General features: G+C 43.8%; 1 protein-coding gene across 7 annotated transcripts in view; it reads right to left on the bottom strand.

Moving 5' to 3' along the window:
• SPAG17 (sperm associated antigen 17) overlaps positions 1–26,302 on the bottom strand; it is a 342,590-nt gene that overhangs the window by 88,789 nt on the left and 227,499 nt on the right. For all 7 annotated transcript variants that reach the window (XM_019548662.1, XM_019548664.1, XM_019548665.1 and 4 more), the window contains 5 exons: positions 24,939–25,076; positions 24,407–24,523; positions 15,099–15,337; positions 12,887–13,007; positions 1,222–1,493 (listed from right to left, as the gene is read on the bottom strand). In XM_019548662.1, the coding sequence (XP_019404207.1) occupies positions 1,222–1,493; positions 12,887–13,007; positions 15,099–15,337; positions 24,407–24,523; positions 24,939–25,076 (887 nt within the window). The remainder of the gene's footprint in view (positions 1–1,221; positions 1,494–12,886; positions 13,008–15,098; positions 15,338–24,406; positions 24,524–24,938; positions 25,077–26,302) is intronic.

Genomic DNA, 26,302 nt, shown 5'->3' with positions numbered 1-26,302 from the left:
GGGGAGGGGAGGGGAGGGTTTAAAAGGTGGAGGTGGGAGGAAGGGATGGGAGGCAGGGGAAAGCCCTGCTGACAGGCAGAAGCAGACAGCGGGAGGGAGCCCTCATACTGGATGCTGGAGAAGGAGGAGGCGGCGGCAGTGGAGGGAGTCTTTACATGGCCGGCCCTGAAGGGTGAACGAAAGGGTATGCGGCGGGGGGCATGTAAACACTCCCTGAAATGCATCATTCTTGATAGGCAACTAGCTAGTAAAGTAAATAAAATGGAAGGTGTACAATTGCAGAGAAAGAGACAAAAGAATTTTGCAGAGTGAGCTACTGAAAGAGGAATGAGTATCAGGACAAGATGGCACTGGCAGCAGTTACAGTACAAATATAAAAGCTGTGTGCATATTCAATTACAAGGTGCCAGTATAAAAGTAAAAATAAAGATAATTCTATTTAAATTGTGGATGTTTTTATGGGCAAGTTCTTCCAGAGCTGCTAGCATACAAGGATTTATGTACAGGTCTTTGTCCTGAAGTGGGTACTTTTGAAGTTTGTAGTCCCTATTTAAAAAAAAAAAGTCAGCCAAAGCAGCTCATAGAAAAATAAGACATTACTTACCCTATAGTACTTGGGTTTTTGAGATATGCTGTCCATGTCTATTCAGTTGTTAGTACACATGCATCTTGTGTGCGCAAGATGAGAATACTTGACCACCCTTGACTATCTGGATTAAATATGCCCTGTGATGGCATGTTTGGAGTACAAATTTATTGCATTATATAAAGATGCCCTGAAACACAATGCACTACTTTATGTGAGCTGCCTCCTGAACTGCAAGTCAGTGCTGGTTAGCCCACCCACATACTAATTAGCCTATTTACATCACCATGCACACATAGCTATGCTGCTTGTAGTTCAGGAGGAAGCCCACAAAGAGAAGTGAGGTATGTTTGGGGACCACACTGTCTGACACAATACGTTTGCATCACAGACATGGCTTGAGTGTCCTTGGACCACACTTTTAGATGTGAAATCTTTTATTAGACCAACAAAATGTGCCTATGTCCTTGATCAACACAGCTACAATTAAAAACACTTTTAGTTGGTCACTTTACCAAAAGCATGTGAAATCATTTTTTCCCCTATTCATGAACACAACTACAGACAGAAACAATATTCCACATCTACTTGCATTGCTCAGGTAACCCTCTTCTATTCTAACTCTGTTACTGTACCTGGGTAGATCCATCCAACATGTACTTTATGACAGTGCCTTGGCTGGTGATGACCCTAGACATCTCTTGTTCTATTGTTTTTTTCATTGATTTGTACTGATGGGAATACTTCATACGTAGGGGATAACTCTGTCTAACCAGGAGTTGCAGAGTAGGTTGCTTGGCCTCTTCTGCCTTGGCCACACATTCCTTGGATTCATTTTCCTTCAGTTTTCCTTCCTTGGCTTCAGCTGCTTTTGGTTCACTACTTGCCTTGGCTTCATCTTTCATATCTGAGAACAAAGTTGTAATATTTAACAGCATGTTAATAACAGTTTCAAAGGAGCCCAACTTCATTTAAAAGTGTGGCCACACAGTATAATTACTATTAAGTAATTTATCCAGTCTTTTAATCTATATTAAAAAGTGGACACATGACCAGCTCTCCTGAGCTGGCTGCCCACTAGGTAGTGGAGGAAGCTAGTTTGCACTGAAGAAACAGCTACCCTGGGTGTGTCTACATGTGAATTTACACACCCCTAAACTTAAGCCACTTGAATGCAACTCACTGGGCATACGCCCTTGCAACCTGCCCTGGTCAGCACCCTGGACAGCCAGACCCCAGCTCCCTGGGCTGTGCTCTGATGCCTGGTGCTGCCAGGAAGAAAAAGGTGGCAGTGAGTATTTCATCCACTAGTGGCTCCACAGTGCCTCTGCCTCAGGGCAGGTTTGCTGGCTGGGAAATGCAGCCCTGCAGGGGCAGGATACCTCACTGCCTGCCCGGGATTCAGGAACCCTCAGAAGCCTGCAATGGGGCTCCTGCCCGGTACAGTAGGGAGACTGTGACTGTATCTGACCCCAGGATCCAGAGCTGCTTTCTCTTCTGCAGCCACCTCTGCCCCAGGCAAACACGCAGCTTACCTGCTGGCAGGATACTGCCCATGGAAGAGGTGGTATCAGTGACTGGGGTCTCTGTTCAGCTCACCCCAGGCAGGCTGGGACCGTGTCTGCTTCCAGTGCCTGGTGTGGCTTTCCCTGCGTTGCCTGCCTGACCTGCACCCAGCCTCCCCGGGCTGAGCCAAGCAGAATTCTTAATGCATCTTAAATATGGTGACTAATGTGATGTAAATCACCTTATGTCACTTTAAAGGTGCACGTATAGACATACTCCCTGGGATTAAATTGACTAGGGAATGAACACACAACATAATCCACATAGTGACTTTCCCATATAATAAAGGTACTATACAGTTTTCAAGGGGGTAACTTTACCTTGGATTTGAGCAATTTAGTATATAATAGGGCTATACATTGTATGTCTGCTCCGTTTTCATTATATAGAAAAGTCAATTTACTACACACTAAATCATCCACCATGTCTATACTCTGTCAACACTGGTGAGAAATGTTACTAAAAAAAAATGCTATCAAGCTGCTTGATGCTTTACAAACATAAAAAAAAACAGATGCAGTTTCTGAAACAAAGAATTTAATTAGACCCTTTCTACCCATGCATTTAAAGGCTCAATGGGATCTAATGTACAATACACACAATCATACCTCCTACCTTACCATGCATACTGCACTGAACCTGGGGTCCCCCTGCACTGGCAAGAAGCAAGCTCCCATGGCTGAAAGCCCCATTGGCTGAGGGACTCCCAGCCACTTGCGTCACCCAGTCCTAGATGTGCATTGGGCACCCAACTGTTGTAATCTTCCAGCCTTGGTGGTCCATGAAATCCTTGAAGCTAGAAGATTGAGGCAGCTGTGTCTCATAGCCCTGGGGGGTTCCATGCACTCCTGGGGCTGGGAGGTCTCATCCACACCCTGTGGCTACCAAGACTCAGCTGGACCATGGCATCAAAAGGCATGCTGTGGAAACCTAATGTCTGCAGCTACAGGACTCTGGGTCCTGGTAGCTGAAGGGTGCTTTCAGGATCTAGAGTTGGCAGCTGCTAGTCCCTCCAGTTGTGCGACTTCCAGCCCAGACCAGTCATGGTGTACTCCTGCAGCTTGGAGTCCTGTCAGCTGACAGGGCTCTCAGCCACAGGGGAGACCCTCCTACATGTGCAAATTAAAGCTTGATAGTAACTAGCTATAAAGGTAATATACACATTTTTGAGCTTTAACTTTATAGCTGGTTGGAGCTTTATGGTATGATAGCTACTTTGCTTTTGTAGCTGGTCTCAAGGTAACTGTGCAATTAACCAGTAAATTGCACAATACCTTTATTGTGTAGAGGGGGCCTCAGATGCAGACAAGAGGATTCATAGTAACCCCATGTTTAGCAGTCAACTATTTAAAGAAACTGCACAACTGATAAGTATTATTGACTCAGAATCCTATACTGAATATGATTTGTTCAAAATTCCTCTCCACTGTATCTCATGCCAAACTTATCTGATTGCATATACCTCAAACAGGAAAATATTGGAAGTAAAAGAAGACCTGAAAATAAAAGCGAGACATGATTTTTCCCCCCTAGTAACTCAGATTGCATATCAGTAATCTAAGCCACTGTGCTGGTTGGTACCATTTGGTGCACATATTTAACTTCTATATACTATAACTTATGATGGATATTACAAGCAGCCAAGATTCACTGGAGTTTACATTGTGTGCAATGGTATGCTGGTGCAATGATTAAAAATGCATTGAAGTTGACTTTTGCCTGCCTGTACACGAATGTCAGGAGCTTGGGGAATAAACTTGTCCTCCTGCTTAACACAAATAATTATGATGTCACAGGGATAACAGAGACCTGGTGGGACTCCACCCATGACTGGACCATGGGTATAGACAGCTATACCCTGTACAGGAGAGAGAGAGAGCTACACCCTTGCCCCTTTTCTCCACTCAATGTCAAGGAGAGCTACGCATCCCTACAAGCTGACATTGGTGACCTGGGTGGATGACTGGAGACCCTCTGGGTTAAAATGCTTGGGGAACAGGGCACAGGGAACACAATGGTGGGAGTCTATTACAGACCTCCCACCCAAAGTCAGGAGCTTGACCAGGAATTTGCCAGGGAATTGGCTGAGGCTGCACGCTCCCAGTCCATGGTTGTCATGAGAGAGTCCAACTACCCAGATATCTCATGGGAAGAGCGCTTGGTTAAATCCGAGCGGTTGCAAAGCTTCCTCTCATGCATGAATGACCTCTGTCTGACACAAGAAGTCTACGGGCCAACGAGAGGTGAAGTGCTGCTCGACCTGGTACTGGCAACCAGGGATGACCTAATCAGTGACCTAATAATTGATGGGAAGCTAGGTGACAGTGAACACGAGCTGATCATCTTCACCATCTGCCATAAAGCTGGCAAGTCAGTCAGGAATATTGAAGTCCTTGACTTCAGGACAGTTGACTCTGACAAGCTCAGGAGGCTTGCCGGTGAGTGTCACGGGATGGGGTCTTCAGGGATGACCATGATACCCCTATATCCCCTTGACCATGTCAGTCCAGCCTAATGGGTACCCTCTTTCTTTCCTGCCAGGTCTTTGCTCTAATTATAATAAAGGGAGGCTGCCCTTGATCTTGTTGTCTGGACACGGTCCTGCTGGACCCCCCTGAACCTCAAAAGTTCTTGAATCCTGTTTTGGATCCCGCTCAAAATGGGTGCCTACTGGGGCACCCTCAGCCTTATGGGTTAGATGCGTGGCTCCAGAACTGCTTCTTTACCACACCCTAAGCCTCGCAGATGTCATACCAATGTTGTCTCCTTGAGTTGCAGCCTCAGCTTAGGCCAGCTTCTGCAACTGCGCCCTCTGGCACTGGGGGCCAGTTCACCCCCAAACGCTGCACCCACACCAGCACTGGGGGGTGGTTCACCCCCAAACGCTGCACCCACACCAGTGCTGGGGTTTCCCACACTATATTGGGTCCCCAGTGAGGCCTTTTCCTTCCCAAATAGCCTTAGCCGGGTCCTCCGGTATTACAAAACAGCAAACAAAACATGAGCCCCTGGGCTATAACATAACAGAAAAGTTAAGGGTGTGCTCTGCCCCTTTTAAAAGAATCCAACATCTTCCCTAGCATTAAGTGTCTAGTAGGCAAGGGTACCTCATTAGTCCTATGTGCAGCATATTGGGTAGTTGTAGCGTCTCTGGGCTATTCCTCCCTGGAAGGCTCCTTCCCCTTTGGCTGCTGGAATGGAACTGAACTCCCTAGTCCCAGCCCTGTGGTTTATATGGGCCCAGGGCCCTGCCTTTTCTGGCCAGCTGACCAGGTGCAGGTGCAGGTGCAGGCTAATTGGCTCGTTAGCCTGCTGCCATGGTAACCTGCACCCGGGGTCCTGTCTGGTTCTTTGGGCTTTCTCCCCAGGCAATTTCTGCTCTTATAGGAGCAGGCACCTTAGTGCCCTGAGACAGTGAGGCCCCAAGGGACCACGACCCTAAGAGGAGGGGAGTTCAGGAAAAGTGGTTGCTCCTCAAGGGAGCTATCATTGATGCACAAGCTAATGCTATTCCATCTTGGAGGAAATGCAGCAAAAGGGCACAGGAGCCCCCTTGGCTCTCCAGGGAACTAGCAGACCTCCTGTGGCTAAAAAGAAAGACCTACAAAGGATGGAGGACAGGATCCACCCCCAAGGAGGAATATTCTGCACTGGTCCAGATCTGCGGGGAGTAAACCAGGAAGGCCAAGGCTGCAACGGAACTCCAACTAGCTACAAGTATCAAGGATAATAAAAACTTCTTTTTTAGATATGTGGGGAGCCAGAGGAAAAGCGAGGGCAACACTGGACCCCTGCTAAACCAGATGGGACAACTGAAAACTGACGCCCAGGAAAAAGCCAACCTATTAAATGGGTACTTTGCATTAGTCTTTCATCAGTCCCATGGGACCCCCTGCCCATTACGGGACAGGGAGGCCCAGGTGAGGGATATTCCTTGCCTTTCATGAATGCTGACCTTGTGACGGAGCACCTTGAGAAGCTGGACACCTTCAAGTCAGCCGGCCCTGAAAATTTACACCCCAGAATACTCAAGGAGCTGGCTAGCATCATAGCTCAGACACTGGCATGGATCTTCAAGAACTCCTGGTGCTCTGGTGAAATGCCCAAAGATTGGAAGAAGGCCAATGTAGTGCCTATCTTCAAGAAAGGGTGGAAAGTGGATCTGGCAAAGTACAGGCCCATCAGCCTGATCTCTATCCCAGGGAAGATCTTAGAAAAGATTATCAAAGAGGCCATTCTTAACAGACTGGCTGATGGCAATATACTGAGGGATAGCCAGCACAGGTTTCTTGTGGGCAGGTCTTGCTTGACCAATTTTATTTCCTTTTACAAACAGGTGGCCTATCACCTGGACAAGGGAGAGGAGATTGATCTTGTATATCTTGACTTCAAAAAAGCCTTTGAGTTGGTATCCCATGATCACCTCTTGGCAAAACTTGCCAACTGCGGCCTTGGGTCCACCACGATCCACTGGCTGGGGAACTGGCTCTGTGGTCGGACCCAGAGGGGGGTGGTTGATGGAAGTCAATCATCATGGTGTCCTGTGACCAGTGGGGTCCCTCAAGGCTCTGTCCTTGGACCTATATTGTTCAACATCTTTGTTAATGATGTGGACATTGGAGTCAGGAGTGGACTGGCCAAGTTTGCAGATGATACCAAACTTTGGGCTAAAGCATCCACACCTGAGGACAGGAGGGCGATCCAGGCTGACCTTGACAGGCTCAGGAAATGGGCGGATGAACCTGGGAAATGGGAACCTGATCATGTTTAACATTGAAAAATGCAAGGTTCTCCACCCTGGGAAGAAAAACCTGCAGCATCCTTATAGGCGTGGCAGTGCTACATTGGATAGCACTACAGATGAAAGGGACTTGGGGGTCATCATTAACCACAAGATGAACATAAGCCTTCAATGTGATGCTACAGCTAGTAAAGCAAGCAAAACACTGGCTTGTATCCATAGATGTTTCTCAAGCAAATCCCAGGACGTCATTCACCCATGGTACTTGGCCTTGGTGAGGCCACAGCTGGAGTGCTGCATCCAGTTTTGGGCTCCACAATTCAAAAAGGATGTGGAGAAGCTTGAGAGAGTCCAGAGAAGAGCCACACATATGATCAAAGATCAGGAAAACAGATCTTATGAGGACAGGCTGAGAGTTATGGGACTCTTTAGCCTGGAAAAGCACAGTCTAGGGGCAATCTGATGGCCACCGATAAGTTTATCAGGGGTGTTCACCAGGATCTGGGGGAACAATTGTTCACCAGAGCCTCCCAAGGGATGACAAGGTTGAACTGTTATAAACTCCTGCAAGACCATTTCAGGCTGGACATAAGGAAGAATTTCTTCACTATTCGAGCCCCCAAGGTCTGGAATAGCCTGCCATCGGAGGTGGCTCAAGCACCTACTTTGAACACCTTCAAGAGAAATTTGGATGTTTATCTTGCTGGGATCCTATGACCCCAGTTGACTTTCTGCCCCTGGGGCAGGGGGCTGGACTCAATGATTTTCCGAGGTCCCTTCCGGCCCTAATGTCTATGAAAGCTAAGAAATCTAAGTTCAATCACTGCAACAGCATAATAGGCCAGGCACAGAAAAGTGAGTTGTCAACTACCTTGATTGGCTGCACAGAACAAATTTTTCAGAAAGCAAGTTGTATATTAGAAGGCCAAAAAAGATCATTGTGATTATGCACCTTCACTTCTTCTACAATACAGGGCATAGGACTTCCCTCAATTAATTCCCTGGTCAATTACAACTTACCTTGTAGAAACATATTGACTTTTGGTTTAAAGTTTGCCTGTGAGACAGAAACTCTTGATGAGTTGTTCCAAAGGACAACTGTGCTCACTGTTAAATATTTATACCTAATCTTGATCTAGCCTCAAGTTCTGGACACTTCTTATACCTTTGTCTGCTATATTTATGGGCCTTCTATTATTAAATTTTTGGGTATGTCTACATGTGCGCTTTAATACAGAGTAGCCTATTTTATTGCACTTTAAAGCATCATGTAAATTGCGCCATTATGTGAACGTGCAGTGAAATAGGCTGCTGCGCATTGTCACTTAAAAAAACTCATGCATTCATTACTGCATATTAAGGCACCCTAATACACATTACTTTAGTACTTTACATTGGAGGTACTATAATTAATGCACATTAGGAAAAGAACCTTAATATATGCATAGTTGCAACCTTTGTTTCCCATGTACAGGGCATGTCTACATGAGATGCTGAATGCACAGTAACTTGATACTACTGAGACGTAGCATTGTGTTGCAAAAACTGTGCCACAATGCTATTGAGCAGTAGTATTAGGATACTGCACAGTAGGATCACTTAAAAGGCATTTGCTGGCACTACTGCACAGTAACTCTTGTTACTGTGCATTTATTTAGTATTTGCTTATATAAGTACTAAATAAATGCACAGTAACCACTATGCAGCAGCATCTTGTGTAGACTCATCCACACACTGAGATCAAGTCACCTACTAACATTCTCTTTGTTGAGTTAAACAGACTGCACTCTAGAAGCCTCTTACCTGATGGCACCTTTTCAAACTCCTGTACCATTCTTTTAGATTCTCTTTGAATCCCTTCCAATTTATAAACATCATTCTTTGTTTCTGGACCAGGGTGAATAAAAATTGATGATTTAAAAAAAACCAGATATTTTAAAAAATTAGATTGGATTTTTTAAAATGTAAATTATAATCCAGTTTTCCTTAAAAAATAAACCATGTTAAAATGAAATTTAAATTTAATAAGCATAGGACAAGGTATAAATTTAGTATAATCTTTCAAAATAATGTAAATAAAATAATATATTAAGTCAATGAGCCTCTACTAAAAACTCTGGAATTAAAGGCTTCTATTACATTTTCTTCTATACAGGAATGAGGGGGAAAACATCTGACTTGAAAAATATGGCACAATATTTCATGTATTAGGGGCTTGACCCTGCAAGGGATTCAGGGTCTATATTACTGGATGCAAAGGATCAGGAAAGTCATCATGAGTGTTAGAACTTGGCATCTGACTCCAGCAAACATTATGTGTATGTCTTGATCAAGATTATCCACTGAGCCCAACTGGATGGTATCAAACCCTTGTTTTACTCTCTCTACCTGAGCTCTGATTAGTTCTGCTCTCAAATTGTAAATGTTTGTGATTCTGCAGCCATAGTAGAGGCTTATTCCCTAGCTCATGCAAAAAAGAATCATCTATTCAGTAACTACCAACTGGCTGCTTCTGAATAGTTCTGGGTACTTAATTTGCATAAGTATAGGGCACACCTACGTGTGTGTTAACAGCCTATTTTACTGTATATTAAAGTGGAGCATAAAAAACCATGCTAATACACTAATGTGCAGTAGAATAGGCTACTGAGGTTATAGGCATAACCTGAAAAGTATGTACTTGCACTACTATGCATTAGCGCAGCCTAATATGCATTTATTTAGTGCCTCACATTGGAGGAACTAAATTTAATGTGCACTAGGAAAAGTGCATTAATGCACACATAGATGCACCCACAGAGATGTAAACATTCATTTCTCAAGTGCTCTATCCATGTCTCTAAACTAAAAACTGTCCCCAGGCTGACCTGAAATAATTGGTTTAATTCACTAGCCTCACTTAATACATCCAACATTATACCACTTAATAAGTTTCTTTATCCAAAACATTAAAGTTTCGTTTAATAAATTTGAAGTGCTGGTTTTGTGTGTTTAATTAAATTCAAGTTAGCATCTTAATGCAGCGTGATGCAAATATGAGCAAAAAATTTAATCATCTAGTGAATAAGAAACACATATTTTTCCATTTTACAGCATACTAAAATGCAAGATTTCTAACAATCTAAATATGTTAAGCTAGATTTAAATACATAGCTTAACATAGTTTAGATACACAAACTATTTATATCTACATATACACATACATACACACACACATGCATACACACACACACACACACACACACACACACACACGGTTGTGTGTGGGAGTCCCCTGCATGCTTGGTGGTGGACCCAGAAGTGGATTGGAAGTACTTCCGATCCACTTCCAGGTCCACTGCTGAGCATACAGGGGACACCTGCTGTGCCCCCCGCCCCGGCTTGGTGATTGGCTCCAGGGAGAACCTGGGTGCCCCCCAAACCCAGGAAGCACCAGTTGCCGAGCCGGGGAGTGACCGGGGGGGTGGGTCCCATGTGCTCCGTGGTGGACCCAGAAGTGGACTGGAAGTACTTCTGGTCCACTTCCAGGTCTGTCGCTGAGTGTGTGGGGGACCCCTTCGTGCTCCCATGGGATGCTCCATCTGCCCAATCATCTCACTGTTCACAAGTCGAGCCAGGTACCTCGAGTTACGTAGAAAAAACATATAAAGCTGTGTCTATGGCTGAATTGTTGAATCTCTCCAAACTGAGAGAGCTTCCAATTCAATTAGGAGAGATTAATGGGTCTCCTGATTTGATTTGGATTTGGAGATTTGGCCAATGATCCGGGCTGAATCGCCTCCAAATCAATTAAGCAACTGAAGCTTCGCACAGCCCTAATATATGTAGATATAAATAGTTTGTGTATTTAGAAAACATATATAGCAAATTGACTGTAAAAACCGTTGTAAATCAAACTGCTTTTCTGCAAGAAACCTTTTTTTGCCTGCCTCACCCTCCAGTGTGAAGCCCCTCTATATGGCATAAAGCTCCTTTTGCAGTATTTGCCCACTTTTGAGGATGCTTTCTCTTTTCTACCTTCTCTTCCTTCCTCCCTCTTCTTCTTTTATTATATTATTATTATTTTTATAGAATATAAGGTATACTTGTAATAAAAATATAGTTGTAGATGCTTTTATGGGTATAAAATACTATTCTGCATCAGTATGTCCCCACCCTCACCATTGTATTTGGTCTATCTGTTGTATGTGCCATGACATTTCACCCATTTATGTTTTATATTCTACGCTTTTTAAATTTTGTAACAAATGTACTTTATGTTTAAAAGTAAGTTGTACCATGTAACAATGTTAGCAAGGGCGGGAATCTAACCGCGGCTTCTCTGTATGGAGCAGGTCCCTGAATGAATCTTGATGTATTCTGTAACACAGTAGTTAGACAGGATAACAAGTTAATTATCATGGCTCAGGCTCAGGGGCGATCTGATGGCCACCTATAAGTTTATCAGGGGTGTTCACCAGGATCTGGGGGAACAATTGTTCAACAGAGCCTCCCAAGGGATGACAAGGTTGAACTGTTATAAACTCCTGCAAGACCATTTCAGGCTGGACATAAGGAAGAATTTCTTTACTGTCCAAGCCCCCAAGGTCTGGAACAGCCTGCCAGCGGAGGTGGTTCAAGCACCTACTTTGAACACCTTCAAGAGAAATTTGGATGTTTATCTTGCTGGGATCCTGTGACCCCAGCTGACTTCCTGACCCTGGGTTGGGGGGCTGAACTGGATGATCTTCCAAGGTCCCTTCCAGCCCTAATAACTGTGTGAAATCTGTGTTAATGAGCAGCAATTAACACCTATGAAACCAAGACTAAGGAGAGGAAAGTATCAATACAGAACCAGGAATTCCCTGAAACTTCACTGTTAAAGGTACAGAAGCCCTGGTTTCAACTAATCGTTGATGAAGTTTGATTAATTCATTGCTGTGGAGTCCCGAGACTGCACGTACCTGTGGACCTGACCCCTGGGGCTGACAGCTGCCATCCAGCAACCACCAGGAGGGACGGTCCATGAGGTAAATGACTGCTAGATTGGGTAAGCCTGAAAACTGGGGAGTCACCAAAGTCTACCAGAGAGGGATAAAAGGCACCAAAGAATGACCCCTGATGGCACCCTCTTTGACCTGACTAGCACCCTTCCTGCCCAGCCAAAGGACCAGCTGGCAACCCCCTTCTGAAGCAACATTGCACTGAAAGAAGCCTCGACTGGCCATCGATGGTGGACTCCAGCACTTGGGGATAGGTATATCTTGACACTGGTGCTTAGTGTTTATAGCTAGCTACTGTGAGTGTGTGTGTGTGAGTGAATGTGTGTGTGTTTGAGGGGATCAGCCCTAAGGTTTATAATCTGACTTTTGCATCCATCTAATAAACTAGAATTTTATGGTGAGTTGGTCCTTTGTAGCCAACATTTTAATTGTTATATTAACCAATGAAATCTTTCCTTAAAACTCAAAAAACATATACTATGAGAAAGTTGATAAAAATCAGTTATTGAAATTAGGCTTTGGCTTGGTTGATTTAAGTCATGATTAACCAAATGAGCTGTAGTTAAAGTGCCCCCACCCCCACTTAGCAGCCCAGGGGCACTAATACATGTGACACTGTATAGGTGCCCAATATTCCAGCAAAAGCTACATCACAGATTCCCCTGTTTGTGTGTACAAGGATTGCATTAGCCATTTTGGCCACATTGTCATGCCTGGGCTCATGTTCAGCCAATTGTCCAACAAGACCTCCTAGTCCTTTTTGGGGTCATTGCTTCCAACGAGAATCCCTTTTGCTGTAGCTCTTTGTTTGCATCCTATTTGCCAAGCAATTCATAATGTTGTTTTCTGTAGCAATATTTAGAGAATGGTTTGCTGTATTAGATATCATAACTTTCCTCCAGTCATGTCTAAAATTGTCTAAACAGAAGTAATCTATCTTTTTTTTATGATTCCTTTATGATTTCTTTTATGCAAAACATACTTAATCCATTTGTGCTCCACAAAACTAACCTCTGGAATTCTGACTGAGGAAGGTCAAGACCAGCCCATTGGGGCACGAGACATTCAGACTCTGAAAAGTAGGGATATCTGGTGTTGCTTGTGTGTGGGAAGCTGGTTCTTCTGTTTCCACCTAGAGAATATAGATTAATTTTATGAAACATTTTAAAATGTTGATTTTGTTAAGTGCATCGGAAGAACTATTATCCTGATTTTGTCACTTACTTTATTTATGTTTAATATCCCCTGCTGTCCTTCCTTTTTATGTCCTTATGTAATAAGGTATTTAACTGAGTGTACAGATTCATTGGACAGGGCTGCTCTGTAAGCACTTCTGCTATGCCTTGAATTTATGACTTCTGGACTGTCAACCTGAGTGCTTGAGTCACCCCGGCCCCTCCTTTGTATAGAGAGCCATATATATTGCAGCTGTAGATGTCCTTTGTTTATTTTCTTTAATTGTTAAATTATAAATGATAGTTACACTGATCTTTAAAGAAAAGCCCTTGCTAACTACTCTTTTCTGTTGAGTTATTTCACTAATTTGCACATTGTGTTAGATGTTATGCTACTTCAGACCCATATAAAGACTGGGGGTAGCTCTAACTTGATTCAGTAACAGTGGGTACATCTATAAGTGCAATTAGGGCAAAGCAATCAACTCTGGAGTACTATAAGCCAAAGTTAAATGTGTCTGGGCACAGCGTCTACACATACGCCTGAGACAGCAGCAATTTGAACTTGGGCAGAGTAGCCCTGGGCTGGCAAAGGGGACAGAAGGTCAGCCCTGGATTCTGGGTGGTGCTGTCAAGTGGCAGAAGGTCTGGCAGAAACCAGAGGTCCCCCCCGGCTGGCTGTGCTGACCTGGCACAATTTGCGCCTGTGGTCAGCATCTACACATGCATTTAAGTGCACCTATTTACTCCATCATAGGATAGTACTGCTGGGGACAGTGGAGTTAATTAGTTTATTGTGCCCTAATACCTTCACATGTGTAGACTGTGACATTTTGTGGCTGCATCAAGACGAGATGCTGACCATGCAGTGTTACTGAGCAGTCATTTAGTACTTGCATACACAAGTACTAAACGAATGTGAAGTAACCAGAGGTGCTATGCAGTAGCATCATCACATGGCTTTTTGGTGAAGCTGGTTGTGCAGTAACTCATTACTACTGCACAGTAGCGTTGTGTCATGCTTTGTGTCATGCGATGCTACTGGGCAGTGGCAATGAACTACTGCGTAGTCAGTGTGTCATGTAAGTGTGGCCAGGGAGAAATAGTGGTGGCAAGATATTTCCCCAGACTGCAGTGAGGAGAAGCAACAGTGATAGATGGGTTCCAGCACCCACCTGCTTCTGATCTAAGCTGGGTCATTCCAGCCTGTGATCTGAAAAGAGTTGCCCACTGTTGCTAAGCTAGTAAGCTAGTTTGGATGCCAAAATCGGAAAAGCCAGAGAAAGTAGTGAGAAGCAGGATAAACTAGTCTGTATGGAACTCCACTCCACCATGATTAAACTGCTTCTACTACACAAGCTAGCAATTTTGTATGTCTTGTAAGATCCTTCTTAAAATGCAGTGCCTGAAACTGGACATATGAGTTCAGCTAAGACCTGACTAGTGCTAAGTGTGGTGTTAGTAATATTGAAATCAAAACAGGTAGGCAGGCCCTGATGCTAGATCATTACACCCTAGTTTTATTTTATTATATTTTCAACAAATTAAGTCTGAAAGTCTTGTGATAACTTGCTTTTTCTAATTTCATTAAGTCATGCAAGTCATAGAGGCTATGCGGGGGAAGCTGATGAAATCCAAGACAAGGGACTTATACTGCAACCAGGATTGGGTGTCTCTGGTTTATTTTCTAAGATTTTAGCCATTCAATGGAGTTGAATGTAACATAAGCTTAGACTCTAGACACATTTGTTCTGAAAAACGGGAAAAATCATAATAATTTATAAAATGCTTCCCCATTATTTTTAATCAGATCTAATAAATGATCAAGGCAGAGAAAGTTGCAGGCATGATAAAAATTTTTTATCTCCCTGTAGTCTTAGTCAATGACTAGGCTAGGTTGGGCCACTCTGATCCACTATTTATTTGATTAAACAATGGCGTTGAAGGAAGACTATGCCAACTATCTCTGTCTCTTTTGCTGAGTTAACTCTTCAGTTAACTCTTATTTGTGATTTATGGCTATATTACAAATTCATTGTACTACTTACTGGTGAATATTCTCTTACCATTTTTTCTTCCCGCTTTGAAAGATCTTCTGGTGATGAAGACACCACTTTGACATGGCTCACTTTGGCAGATGGCATGGATTTTGCTGATTTTTGCTTGAGTGATTTGTTGCTTTTTCCTGAAGAAGTTGAAGCAGCAACAGGAGCAAGAGTGGGAGCAACAGTCGGAATATGTACAGAAGGGATATTCAAAATTGTTGCCAAGTCAGGGTCTGTGTCATCTGGAGGGGAAGTAATATTTATTATGCAATAGGCCAGGGATGCCCAGCTTTTAAATGGCTGTAGATCATATGCCTGGTGGGCACCCTCACTTCCCTCTCAGCTCCCCAAGCCATGGCCTATATTGAGGCAGGGGCAGAAAGTAAATGCTGGAGGAGGGAGAGGAAGCCCAGAGACCTTGGTTTAGTATGTTGTAGCTGGCAATATTCAGTGTGCCAGTGGTTGTAGAGTAAATAGGTGGGAGTCTGGGAGCCACAAGTTAACCCCTCATGGGCCTCATATAGTTCATGGGGCATGAGATGGACAGCTCTGCAGTAGAAAAAGTTGTGTACCTGTAAATAAACATGTTTTGTTCCTGACAAGCCTTCATTCTTCAAGTTACTCCTTTTCAGTGACAAAACCAGAAGCCTTAACTAAATAGGGGTTAAATGCATGAACAAATATGTAAGCCTCTTCTGTGGATGAACTACTGTCCTAGACATAAGCAAGACTGAGGCTCTTGTGTTCCACAGAACCTCAGTTCTTTCAAGAAGTCTGTCATGAATGAAAAACACCCAGAAAGCAAGGTAGATGTGCATTCATAACTAAATCATAGATGCATAAGCTTTTATACATAGTGGCTTACTTTATCAGATGCTATGGGACTGCCGGAAGCAGAGCTTCAAAATAGAAACCAGTAATTGGAATATAAAGGTGGAATACAAAAGGTAGGGAAGGGGGAGGAAAAAGGAGAGACAAAGTGGGAGAGACAAAGTGGACAAGAGAGAAACAAAACTGTTAACCCACTGAGGGACACAAGTTATAAAAACTAATCCACGTAATGGGATAAGAATATGTAGTCTTGCCTTAGCTCAGCAGTACTTGATCTCCAGCTCTTGGGCATCCCCACAGGTCAGAAAAATTGGCAGTGGGAAGCAGTGAAAGCTCCACACAGCCAGATCCAGCCCTGCTGGGCCATTGCCCACACAGTGGAATTAGAGCTAGGCCCAATCCCTGAGCATTCAGATCAGGCCAGGCTGCTCCCCTACCCCAGATCAAGGCTGTTCTGCTCCAGGCCTCCCATGTGTCCAGATTGGGGCTGGGCTGCTTTTGCCGCTCCCCCAGCCCACATTCAGATCAAGGCTACTCTATCCCAAAGCCAGGATGTCCACACTGGGGTTGCCCTGCCCCACCTACTGTATCTGGATTGGGCTGCTCCTCTCACCACATCCAGATCGGGGTTACTTTGCCCCTCGCCACTCTGCTTGTCTAGATTAGGGCTGCCCCACCCCAGGCAGACAAATCAGGATTGATCTGAGCAACCCCCGAGCCAGATTGGGCCCATTGACCAGATTCAGCCTGTGGAAGGACTTGGCACTACGTATCCAGTTTGCAGAGTGAAAAGATCAGGCACTATTGGCTTAGATCATACTTAACACAATCCAGTCCATGGCTGATTTGTTGTTTCAGTACTTCCCATTCAAGTTTGCTTTTGTAGTGTTATTGTTAAAGAACAACTATTCTCAGGACAGTGATGGAAGGTCCCAGGAGGGTAATGTGTTCTGCCATAGGTTTGTGTGTCTTTCTGGAAGTGATGTTAGATTGGTATTCATTCATTCTTACATGTAGGAATACTATGTGGTGGTGATATGGCCATTACAAACTTTCACTGTGGTGTCTAGGAAACAAATTTACTGAGAGAAGTACTCCAGAGTCAGTTTGATGGACAGCTGTTAAAGTACTGGTGGCATTTCTTTAGAGATACCTTCTCATGTGTCCATATGATGTTAATGTAACTTAGGTATAGCAGGGGATAAGAGGGCAGCTGCACAAGATGCACACTTCAAGGTCTGTGGTAAACATAAATGCATCATGTAGGTATAGGGAATTCCCAAATTGGAAATAGTTGTGTGAGGATAAAGCAGGGGAGTGTGATGGGAAAAGAAGCAGTGTTTTCATAGAGCAGGGGTCAGCAAACCCCAGCATGCATACTGAGCATGGCACATGAGGCCATTTTGCTCGGCATGCCACGGCCAGCCCCGGCTCTGGGTAGCTGCTGCCAGCCAGGAGCTCGGGCGGCTCCCAGTAGCACTTGCAGCATCCCAGCTGCCTGCTGGGAGCAGCCCAGGCTCCTGGCTGGCAGCAGCTACTCAGAGCTGGGGCCGGCTTCAGCCAGGAGGCTCCAAACAGCTGTGCCAGGCTCCGGGCTCCGGCACAGCTGCGTACCAGCGTGTGCACCCTTGGGTTGGAACGGGTGGTGGTGGAGGGGCCTGAGGCAGCGCAGCCCCAGTCTCTCCCCCGCTCCCAGCACAGAGGTGATAGCAGGGTTCCAGAGCCTAGTTTGCAGTCAGCCTTGGCTCTGGGCAGCTGCAGTGAGCAGTAGGCAGGCTGGAAACAGCTGTGCTGGGATCCATAGTTCCAGCATCAGCTCCATGCTGGTGGCAACTGCATGGGCACTTCGGGGCAGGTTACGCTGCCCCGTGTCTGCTTCTAGGTGTGCACACAGTTGCTGCCAGCATGGAGCTGATACCAGAGTTGTGGAGCCCGGCACAGCTGTTTGGAGCCTCCTGGCTGCAGCCGGCACCAGCGCTGGGTAGCTGCTGCCAGCCGGGCGCCCAGGCTGCTCTTACTCAGCTTTCAAGTAGCTGGAAGCTCCTGTGGCATATGGGAATAGGACTGAATCAATAGTCTGAAACTCCCTTAATGCTCTGTTCAGCATGATGACTGTGAAACTCAAGTGTTGAGCTGGGCCTACTCACAAATGTTAAAATACAAAATATTGATGACAGTTGTATAGTGCAAGAGAATGTAAGTTTGAGGCTAGATCTTCTGAAAAGAAATAATGTGGGATGAGTTCCAGCTTATTTTACTATATTTATGATGATTTTAAGCAGACTCCTATGTGTCTGGTATATAACTGTGTGAAATAGCTATTCTTTATTAATTAGGATGGTAAATATTTCTTTTCAATAAATCATGTTTACATGTAGGAAGAGATATTTTCCATATGGGCTTTGATAGGTGACTCCTCCTGATTTATTCTTGTTTTGCCTCCGTGGTTCCCTTAATCTTCCAAGGACAACTGTTCAGAAATGCTTTGTGTTTTTCCTGGTCATTAATCCATTTCCTAATGTTTCAGCTCATTAGAGATTGATAACCTCCTGTCACTGAATAAGATAGTTCAGTCAAAATTTGACCTTTCTGCTAACAAATACTGAACAGTTGAAAATAGGACCTTCCTGTTATTATTGCCTGGATTTTTCTTTTACGCAGCTACAAAAATACCTTGAAAATGCTGAGCTAAAGGGTATAAAAGAGGAATGAAACAGCTAACAGGGTGTGTTTCAAGAATGAGAAATCATTCTGGCAAGAACTCCTACTGTGTTCAGCTGATCTTCTAGTGAATGGATCCATGCCTTGAGAAGCTGACAAGACTGAGACCACCTCTTTGCCTGTATTGGTGAGATACTATCACTTTTACAGCTAAATATTGTTAGATCTCGACTCCATGTGACACCCAGTGACTAGGGAGACAACGGATCAATGCCATCACGCATCACCTGCACACATTGCTCAATAGCTTTATTCAAAATGGAAACAGCTTCAGACTAGCTGCAACAAACCGGGGAGTCGTGCCAAACATTAGTTTTTTCCATATTTATATGCCTTAGTTCATGCTCGTTAACATTTACTCCACCTTTGTCTCACCTTTGTTCCACACATATTCCCACCTATTTTAAGCTCCGCCTCCGTTTACTGTTTACTTCATTAGCATGCAATTACCTATGCATTTCACTTATTTGCATGTCATTTTGCTATGAGCGCACACCTAAAACCCTGACCCCAGGGGTTTTTTTTTTTGTTAGGCAAATACTTGCCTAAGCAACTTGCAAGGTTACTTCTAACATACCATTCTGCCTTGTGGTTAGGCCACAGGTTATAAGCATAGCTGAATAGCCTTCTATTCAGCTTGAAATTCAATGTTCCCCAAGATCCAAATACAGTCACCCTAACAAATATACTGGACTTTGCTTTACTTTAGGCTCATTTAACATTGAATATTTGTAATAAATAAACTAGTTTTGTCATTGATTGAATGAGTTGTCATGTCAATCCTTTTATACACTAGTTCTGAATCTCATTTCATGACTTAACAAGCTCAATATTCTGTTCCGTACTTAAAGATGATGAAGGAAGCAAAAGATTCCAAACTTGTAATGGCTATATCACTACCATACTGTATCAGAAACCAACCACTATAGCCACTTACAGGTCAGCACTTTTCATCCTAAGCACACCATTAAATCCATTGTCTGCAGCACAGCTCCACATTACAACAATATCTGCTCCAATCCCACTGACTGGGACACACACCTTTAAGTATCTGGAGCAGGGATTCCTACACTTACAATACAACTCTAAAACAGTAGTTGCTCTAAACAATGGAGCCAGCCTCTGAACCTGCTTCAACTTACTACAATACTAATTCCAGAACAAAGACAACACGGTGTTGTTACCTACAGCCCCCAGCTTGAAAATTTTAGATGCAACAGTAATGACCTCCAATGACTCCTGGAAAATGACAGCATCTCAAGATAGCCATGGGAGAAAAACCTCTCTCAGCTTACAGGCAACCCCTCAACCTCAAACAGCATCTCTCCAGCAGCAGACTACCTAATGCCAGGGACACAAGAATGGGAGAATGAGGAACCCCACCTGCAGGGGAACCTGGGACACATAAAAGAGAGAAAAACCTACCCCTTTTAGGATGCCGGAGGGATGAGGAAGCGTGCCAGGAAGAGATGCCTATGCAGTTTATCAGCTGTGTTTATCTACAGCTGGGGCCAGGTGACTCCAGCAGGAGATGCCACCTGAAGAAGACAAAAGTTGGCTCAGAGGATGGGAGAGCAGGAATGCTGGGAGCTGAAGAGGCTGCAGGAGTTCCCCACACCGGGTGCACCCAGCACCGGCAGGAATCGGACGTGCCAACGTGGAGGCAAGTGGGCTAGAAGTGTGGAGCCAAGTCTGGTAGACATGCTCATCTAGGGCTCTTGGTTTAAGGGGAAAGGAGGGCTGCTGGGCCCAATGGTTTCCCCTTCTCTTTTCTTTTTCTTTTCTCTTCAGATTCCCCTCCTTCCTTGTTTTTGGATTTCCCTTGTGTGTGTTCCCAATGTGCTAGTCCTGTTCCCTTGTCTTTTTCTTTGTTCCATTTCTTTTCCCTACTTAGTGTAGGATCACTCATCATTCTTTTGCTGGGTCTTGTGCCAGAGGTTCCTACCAGGAAACACAGACAACGTGAGATGTGGTGGTGAATGGTGGTGTCCATTAGGACCATCAGGGTATTAGAAGGGATGCCTTTGGAAGCATAACATCCAGAGACCCCCTCCAGGTCCAGTCAGAGCCTAGAAAGATTGGACATCATCAGAGGGCAAGCCGTACAAAGATCTTGAGGCTCATCTTGAGGGTTGGTGTATGGAAAGTGTGTAGGGGAGGTGGAGCCCCATGTACATCCGCCAACGGACGTGACAACTCTGGAGGTATCCTCTATGGGAGGCCCCCTCCACTGAAGATCTATCCAAAGTCATGGCAGGTGAGTTTGGGGGTCTCTCCGGAAGTGGCAGAGGACCTCCCCGGGGTTTACACTAAGTTACTTGGCATCCAAGACCAGACGTATGCACCAAGGCAGTGCAGGAGTGGATCACTGAACGGAGACAGGCACCGCCTATTTTCACAAAGGGACCAGACCTTGCTCCAGATCTAGATGCCAGCTGTACCTCCTCATCAACACGGACCACATCATTACTGGACCAAATAAAAATGGCTTATAACATCTGGGGTTTTATTCACCTGTTCCTGCATCAATGTCATATGCTACCATTTGCTTACAGTGCCTCTCTGTTGTCTACATTGGGTAGACAGGGTGATCCCTACATGTAAGAGTTAATGAACGTCAATATGACATCAATTCCAGAAAGACACAAAAACCTGCAGCAGAACACTTTATTCCACCACTGACCTCAGAATACCCATTTTTGACAATAAAACTTTAAGCACAACCTTGAATGTCAAATTAAAAAAACAAGGAATCATCTATGGATTGTGTTACATAATGGCCTAAACCAAGTCCCAGTGATTTCCAGAAACTACATTCCCTCTCTCTTAACCTTGGGAGGTTTGTGGCCTTGCTTTTTAGAGGGCTTCCTGCCAATTCACTGCTAAAGAGTCTCTCCCGGAGCAACACCCACACCACTCTGCCTGCTGTGCAATCTTTTATCCCAAACTATTTTTGGTTCTCATATCAGCTGTAGCTGGGGAGATTGGGAGATATCTACTCTCTCCTTTAACCTCTTAGCAGCTGTCAGGGAATGGATTGTATAAAGACCCTTCATACCCATATTTTTATCAAGGAGGACATTGAGGCACAGATATTAAAATCCAGTTGCCAAGCAGCATCTGAGAGCTTTTCAATGCTCAGGAAGATGGTATGTGCCCTTATAAATATATAATCAGATATTTTCATAGAATAGAATAATAAAATCATAGAATTGTAAAACCGGAAGGTCTCCATAGAATCATTGAGTCCAGTCACCTGCTTTAGACAGGAAGTTATGGGCTTAGACAAGCTTAGCAAGGTGCCTGCCCAGCCTCTTCTTGAACACCTCCAATGATGGTGACTGCACCACCTCTGGTGGGAGTGTGTTCTAGATTCTAGTGACCCTTACAGACAAAAAGTCATTCCTTATGTTTAGCCTGAATTTGCCCTTTATAAGCTTATGTCTGTTTGTCCTTCTCCTCCCTTGAGGTGCCCTCCTGAAGAGTTGCTCCCCCAGATCTTTGTGTTTACCCCTGATTCACTTGTAGGTGGCCATCAGGTCTTCTCTTACTCAGGCTGAACAGGTCCAATTCCCTGAGTCTTTCCTCAGCCAAAAGGGCTGTTTCAACCATATTGGACTGGTCATCTTCATTGAGGCTCTGGCTATGCCTTTTCCTCCATCCCTATCCCACAATCACCATGTTACATTCCAATTCATCCAAACAAGGACAACAGATGAAAACCCAAACTAATAAGTTGAAATCTCATCATTTGTCATTCCATGATTTGAGAATGATTTTTACCAGGTCCATTCATGAGTCTTTAGGTGACTTAAGAGTCCAATCTTTGAGCCATGGAGTCATCTAAAAAAGTTTCAGTCCTTTCCATAGGGTAGAATAAATTGTAGGACAGGATTCCTCTCCTTTACCTTCCTCCACCCTCTCTTCTCTGCTTTGAGGGCAAGGCACTTTACTTTGAAATGGGCTGTCACTTGGTTGAGGTTGTGGCACCACTGGAGTCATTTAGCAGCCAGCTCCTCCAGATCTTGATGTTGGTGTCTGTTTTCTCGAGCTATGCCTTCAATAAATCCTTGTAGCATTTCCTTTGGGTGCTGTGAGATCTCAGGCTATGACTAAACAGGGAGTAGAGCATTTGTTTTGAAAGTTGAGAGTCTGGTGTCTGACATAATGTCCAGTCCAGTGAAGTAGACGTTTCAGAATCACTGACTCAATATTGGTAGTACTGGCTTCAGCAAAGATGCTGGCATTTGTAAAGCAACCGTCCCATTTTGATGCACAGGATCTTCTGGAGGCATCTCCAGGTTCTGAGATGACAATGACAGGCATCACCCACACCCGATAGCCGTTCAGAAGAGTGGGAGTGATAACTGCATTGTAGTTCTTGATCTTGGTGTCCTTCTGGAAATCATAATCAATAAAAATATGCCAAAACAATTTCCCAAAGAAGGCACTTGTGCACCACATCCTATGCTGGATCTCCTTATTAATTAGGATGGTAAATATTTCTTTTCAATAAATCATGTTTACATGTAGGATCTCCTTATCAATATTCAGTCTCTGAGAGAGGTGGGTACCAAGGTAAGGGAAATGCTCAATTACCTCCAGGGTAATTTAAGGAGAGGGGATAAATTCATGGCCTGGAGCAGGCTGACAGATCACTTTAGTTTTCTCAGGGTTGAGAGAGAGGCCAAAGGTTTGGTAGACTACTGTGAAGAGATCCATCACAGTCTGGAGATTTTCTGCACATGCAGAAGCCCAGTGCTTGGTTTTTTGGTAATGTTTTAATGAGCATTAGATTAGTCTTATGCGCTTTAAAGCATCTTGTCTAATATGAAGGCTATACTCAAGCTAGAGTAAGGAACTTACATAAGTTCTCTGACAAAGACTGTATCACAACTGGCATGTAAAGGTTTAATAAAACATTTCTCTTTCATATAGTGTCACGTCCTTACAGTCCACCAAAGTATGGATGCTATTCTGGCACAAGACAAGACATCCTTTTTTAGTAATTTATGTTAAAAATATCTCTGAATAATTAAAACTGGATGTAAAGTCAGCCAAATATTTTGCCATAAGCCACACAAAGAAGCATTCAATTGCAAGCTTATTTTAAGGGATGAAAAACTCTGGGATTATTTTCTGTTCAGAGGAGAGTTTCACTTTTATGTGTATGATGTGTTCAGTGGCTTCTGAAATGTAGTGAAGCAAAAAGCTTTGGTTAGATCTTCGTCAAAACACACATTATATTATCTGTGGTTTTGTGAAGCAATTGCTTCTAGTTGATGAGCGTTTATTGGAAGTCTGAGAGAAATCCCTCATTATGTCTGTACAGCTGTAATCTAAAGACCAATGTCTTGAAAAAACAAGAATTACCATAATCACCTATCTAAATTTAGAAATTATTAATCAGAAAACCTCGAAAATGCCTCAGAAAATCACATTTTCTTTTGCTCATACTAATTGGCTGTTTTTGATGGACTAGTTAATGACAATGCTGGTGATTTTCTTACTGTACTGGGCTATTTTCACAGCAACTATAAAAGGCACAGTAATCTCTCCCCATTTTGAAATATGATTAATAAAATACATTTGATAAAGTAAACTCAGTACAACTCCTGTTGAAAATTTCCAAACTATGTAGTGACAGCTGTTGAGAAAGTCAGGGTTGGATGCAGCACACTGTTGAGTTAATAGGCATGTGAAAGAAAGCAGAATTCTCATTATGGGCCTCAAATATCTCTTCTGTTTGCTTGCTTTACCTGCTGCCTTTCCTGTAGGTCCATAGTAGCTCAAAGACAGCTGGATTCCATTTTCCAAGGTGGCTGAAAAAGATCCAAACCTGCTGCTCACAGTTTTCTTTTCATTTACTGATTTTCCTTAAAAAATACAGAAAAGGTTCGAGGTTAAAAAGAAAAATATATATTTAAGACCCAATTAAACTGCAGCCTAATGACTAGTATATGCATCTTTGCTTGTAAGGGGCTGGGCTAGATAAAAGACATTATAATTGACAACAGGTGAAGAGACTTCTTGAACCCAATATAGAGTGGTTCCATAATTCTTTAGGTCTATCTTCTATCCCAAAATATAGAAATTCTGTGAAAAATAATGATATTTATATATGAGTAACCACAAGTTCTTTACACAGAGCCTATTACCGTATGTTGCCTGGTGTGCTAGGTAAGAATTGAAATAATTTCTTTCATAACCTGACCCTTGTTATGGCTTGCCCCTGTTACTGGAATACCTCTGACTCATAATTCTTTACAGCAGTCCTGGTGACCCACTGACCTGGCTCATTTTGCTGTCCTCCCAAAGGATTACTCATTTCCTGCGCTTCCCTTTCTGTCTGGGTTTTCTTGGGGTCTGTGATATGAATGAAGAAGCTGTGGCTGTCCTTTGCCACCTTCATCTTGACCAAAGTTGGCCCTGGAAAACAGTGGAATACAATCATGGTTTGTATTTACCGTATTTCCTTAAATACAGACAAGATTCCCCCAGCCCCCAATCAGCGTGGTGGGAAAACTCCTCATTCCTTGTATTCATATACAAGGAAACCTCATTAAATACATTGTCCATCTTTGAACTGATGCTGAAAGCAGCATGTGCTCTATAATGGAAACCAACTATGAAGTTAATTAAATGCAGTCAACACTGGCCACATCTACACGAGATGCTTACTGTTCAGTAGCTCATTACTACTGTGCAGTAGCATCCCTGGGCACAAACTGTGATGTGATGTGATCCTACTGCACAGTAAAAAAGACTTATTGTGCAGTAGTAATGAGCTATTTGTGCAATAAGTGCCACTAGGCAACTGTGCCAGGACACTATTGTATAGTAACTAGTTGCACAGTCATTTAGTACTTGGTTATGCAAGTATTAAATGACTTTGCAGTAACAGCTGAGCAGTGGGTGGCTCATGTAGACACGACCATTGAGCACAACTATAAAGTACATGGCTCATGTTGAGCAAACATGCTAATAGGAACCTACCACAAGTATAGGTTAGTGAAACCCATCTGAACAAGATGTATAGTAGTGCTTATTAAGTGCAGCCCCCCTCAGCACTGATTTGATTTTTAAAATCATTTTGACTTTCTCTTCACTCCCACAGCTAATGCCTTTCTTTCCCATTTCCAGTGATACCTGTTTCTTCACCAACCTTAAATGTCAGGGCTCCAAACAGTTTACCCAGAATGCTTCTGTTGGCCCCTCTCTCAGCCTGTCACATATGGGTTAGTGTGGTTCTGCTCTCCATGAGGTGAAGGCAGATCAGGTTGCCTTGCACCTCATCTGCATAGAAATTTTTGGAGCATCCCAGGACTCTTGACAAAAACACCCAGTTCCAGTCATGAGTGGGGAGGGAGTGGGGTACTAATTAGCACATGGATCCTTTGTAGGAGGTATCTAGAGTACACAGCATACTGAGCAGTGCTGAGATGTGGGCACCATGGCTTGAAATGCTGCTGACTCTGGTGGGGCCCAGCCCAATGAACTATAATAAGTCTAAGTAGTAAGCCTCATAAGTCATGAGCCTTTTGGCTTTGGATTAATATCATACATAGTTTGTATATTCAGAGGGGTTGCACTATCCAGGTGTGCTGGCAGGGGAAGCACGATGACCACTAAGGTGACTTTCCTAGTTGTAGGGG

Source organism: Crocodylus porosus, unplaced genomic scaffold (genome assembly GCF_001723895.1).
Source record: "Crocodylus porosus isolate Cpor-Errol unplaced genomic scaffold, CroPor_comp1, whole genome shotgun sequence".
In the NCBI taxonomy this organism is placed as follows: domain Eukaryota; kingdom Metazoa; phylum Chordata; order Crocodylia; family Crocodylidae; genus Crocodylus; species Crocodylus porosus.
This window is presented reverse-complemented; position numbering and strand designations above follow the sequence as displayed.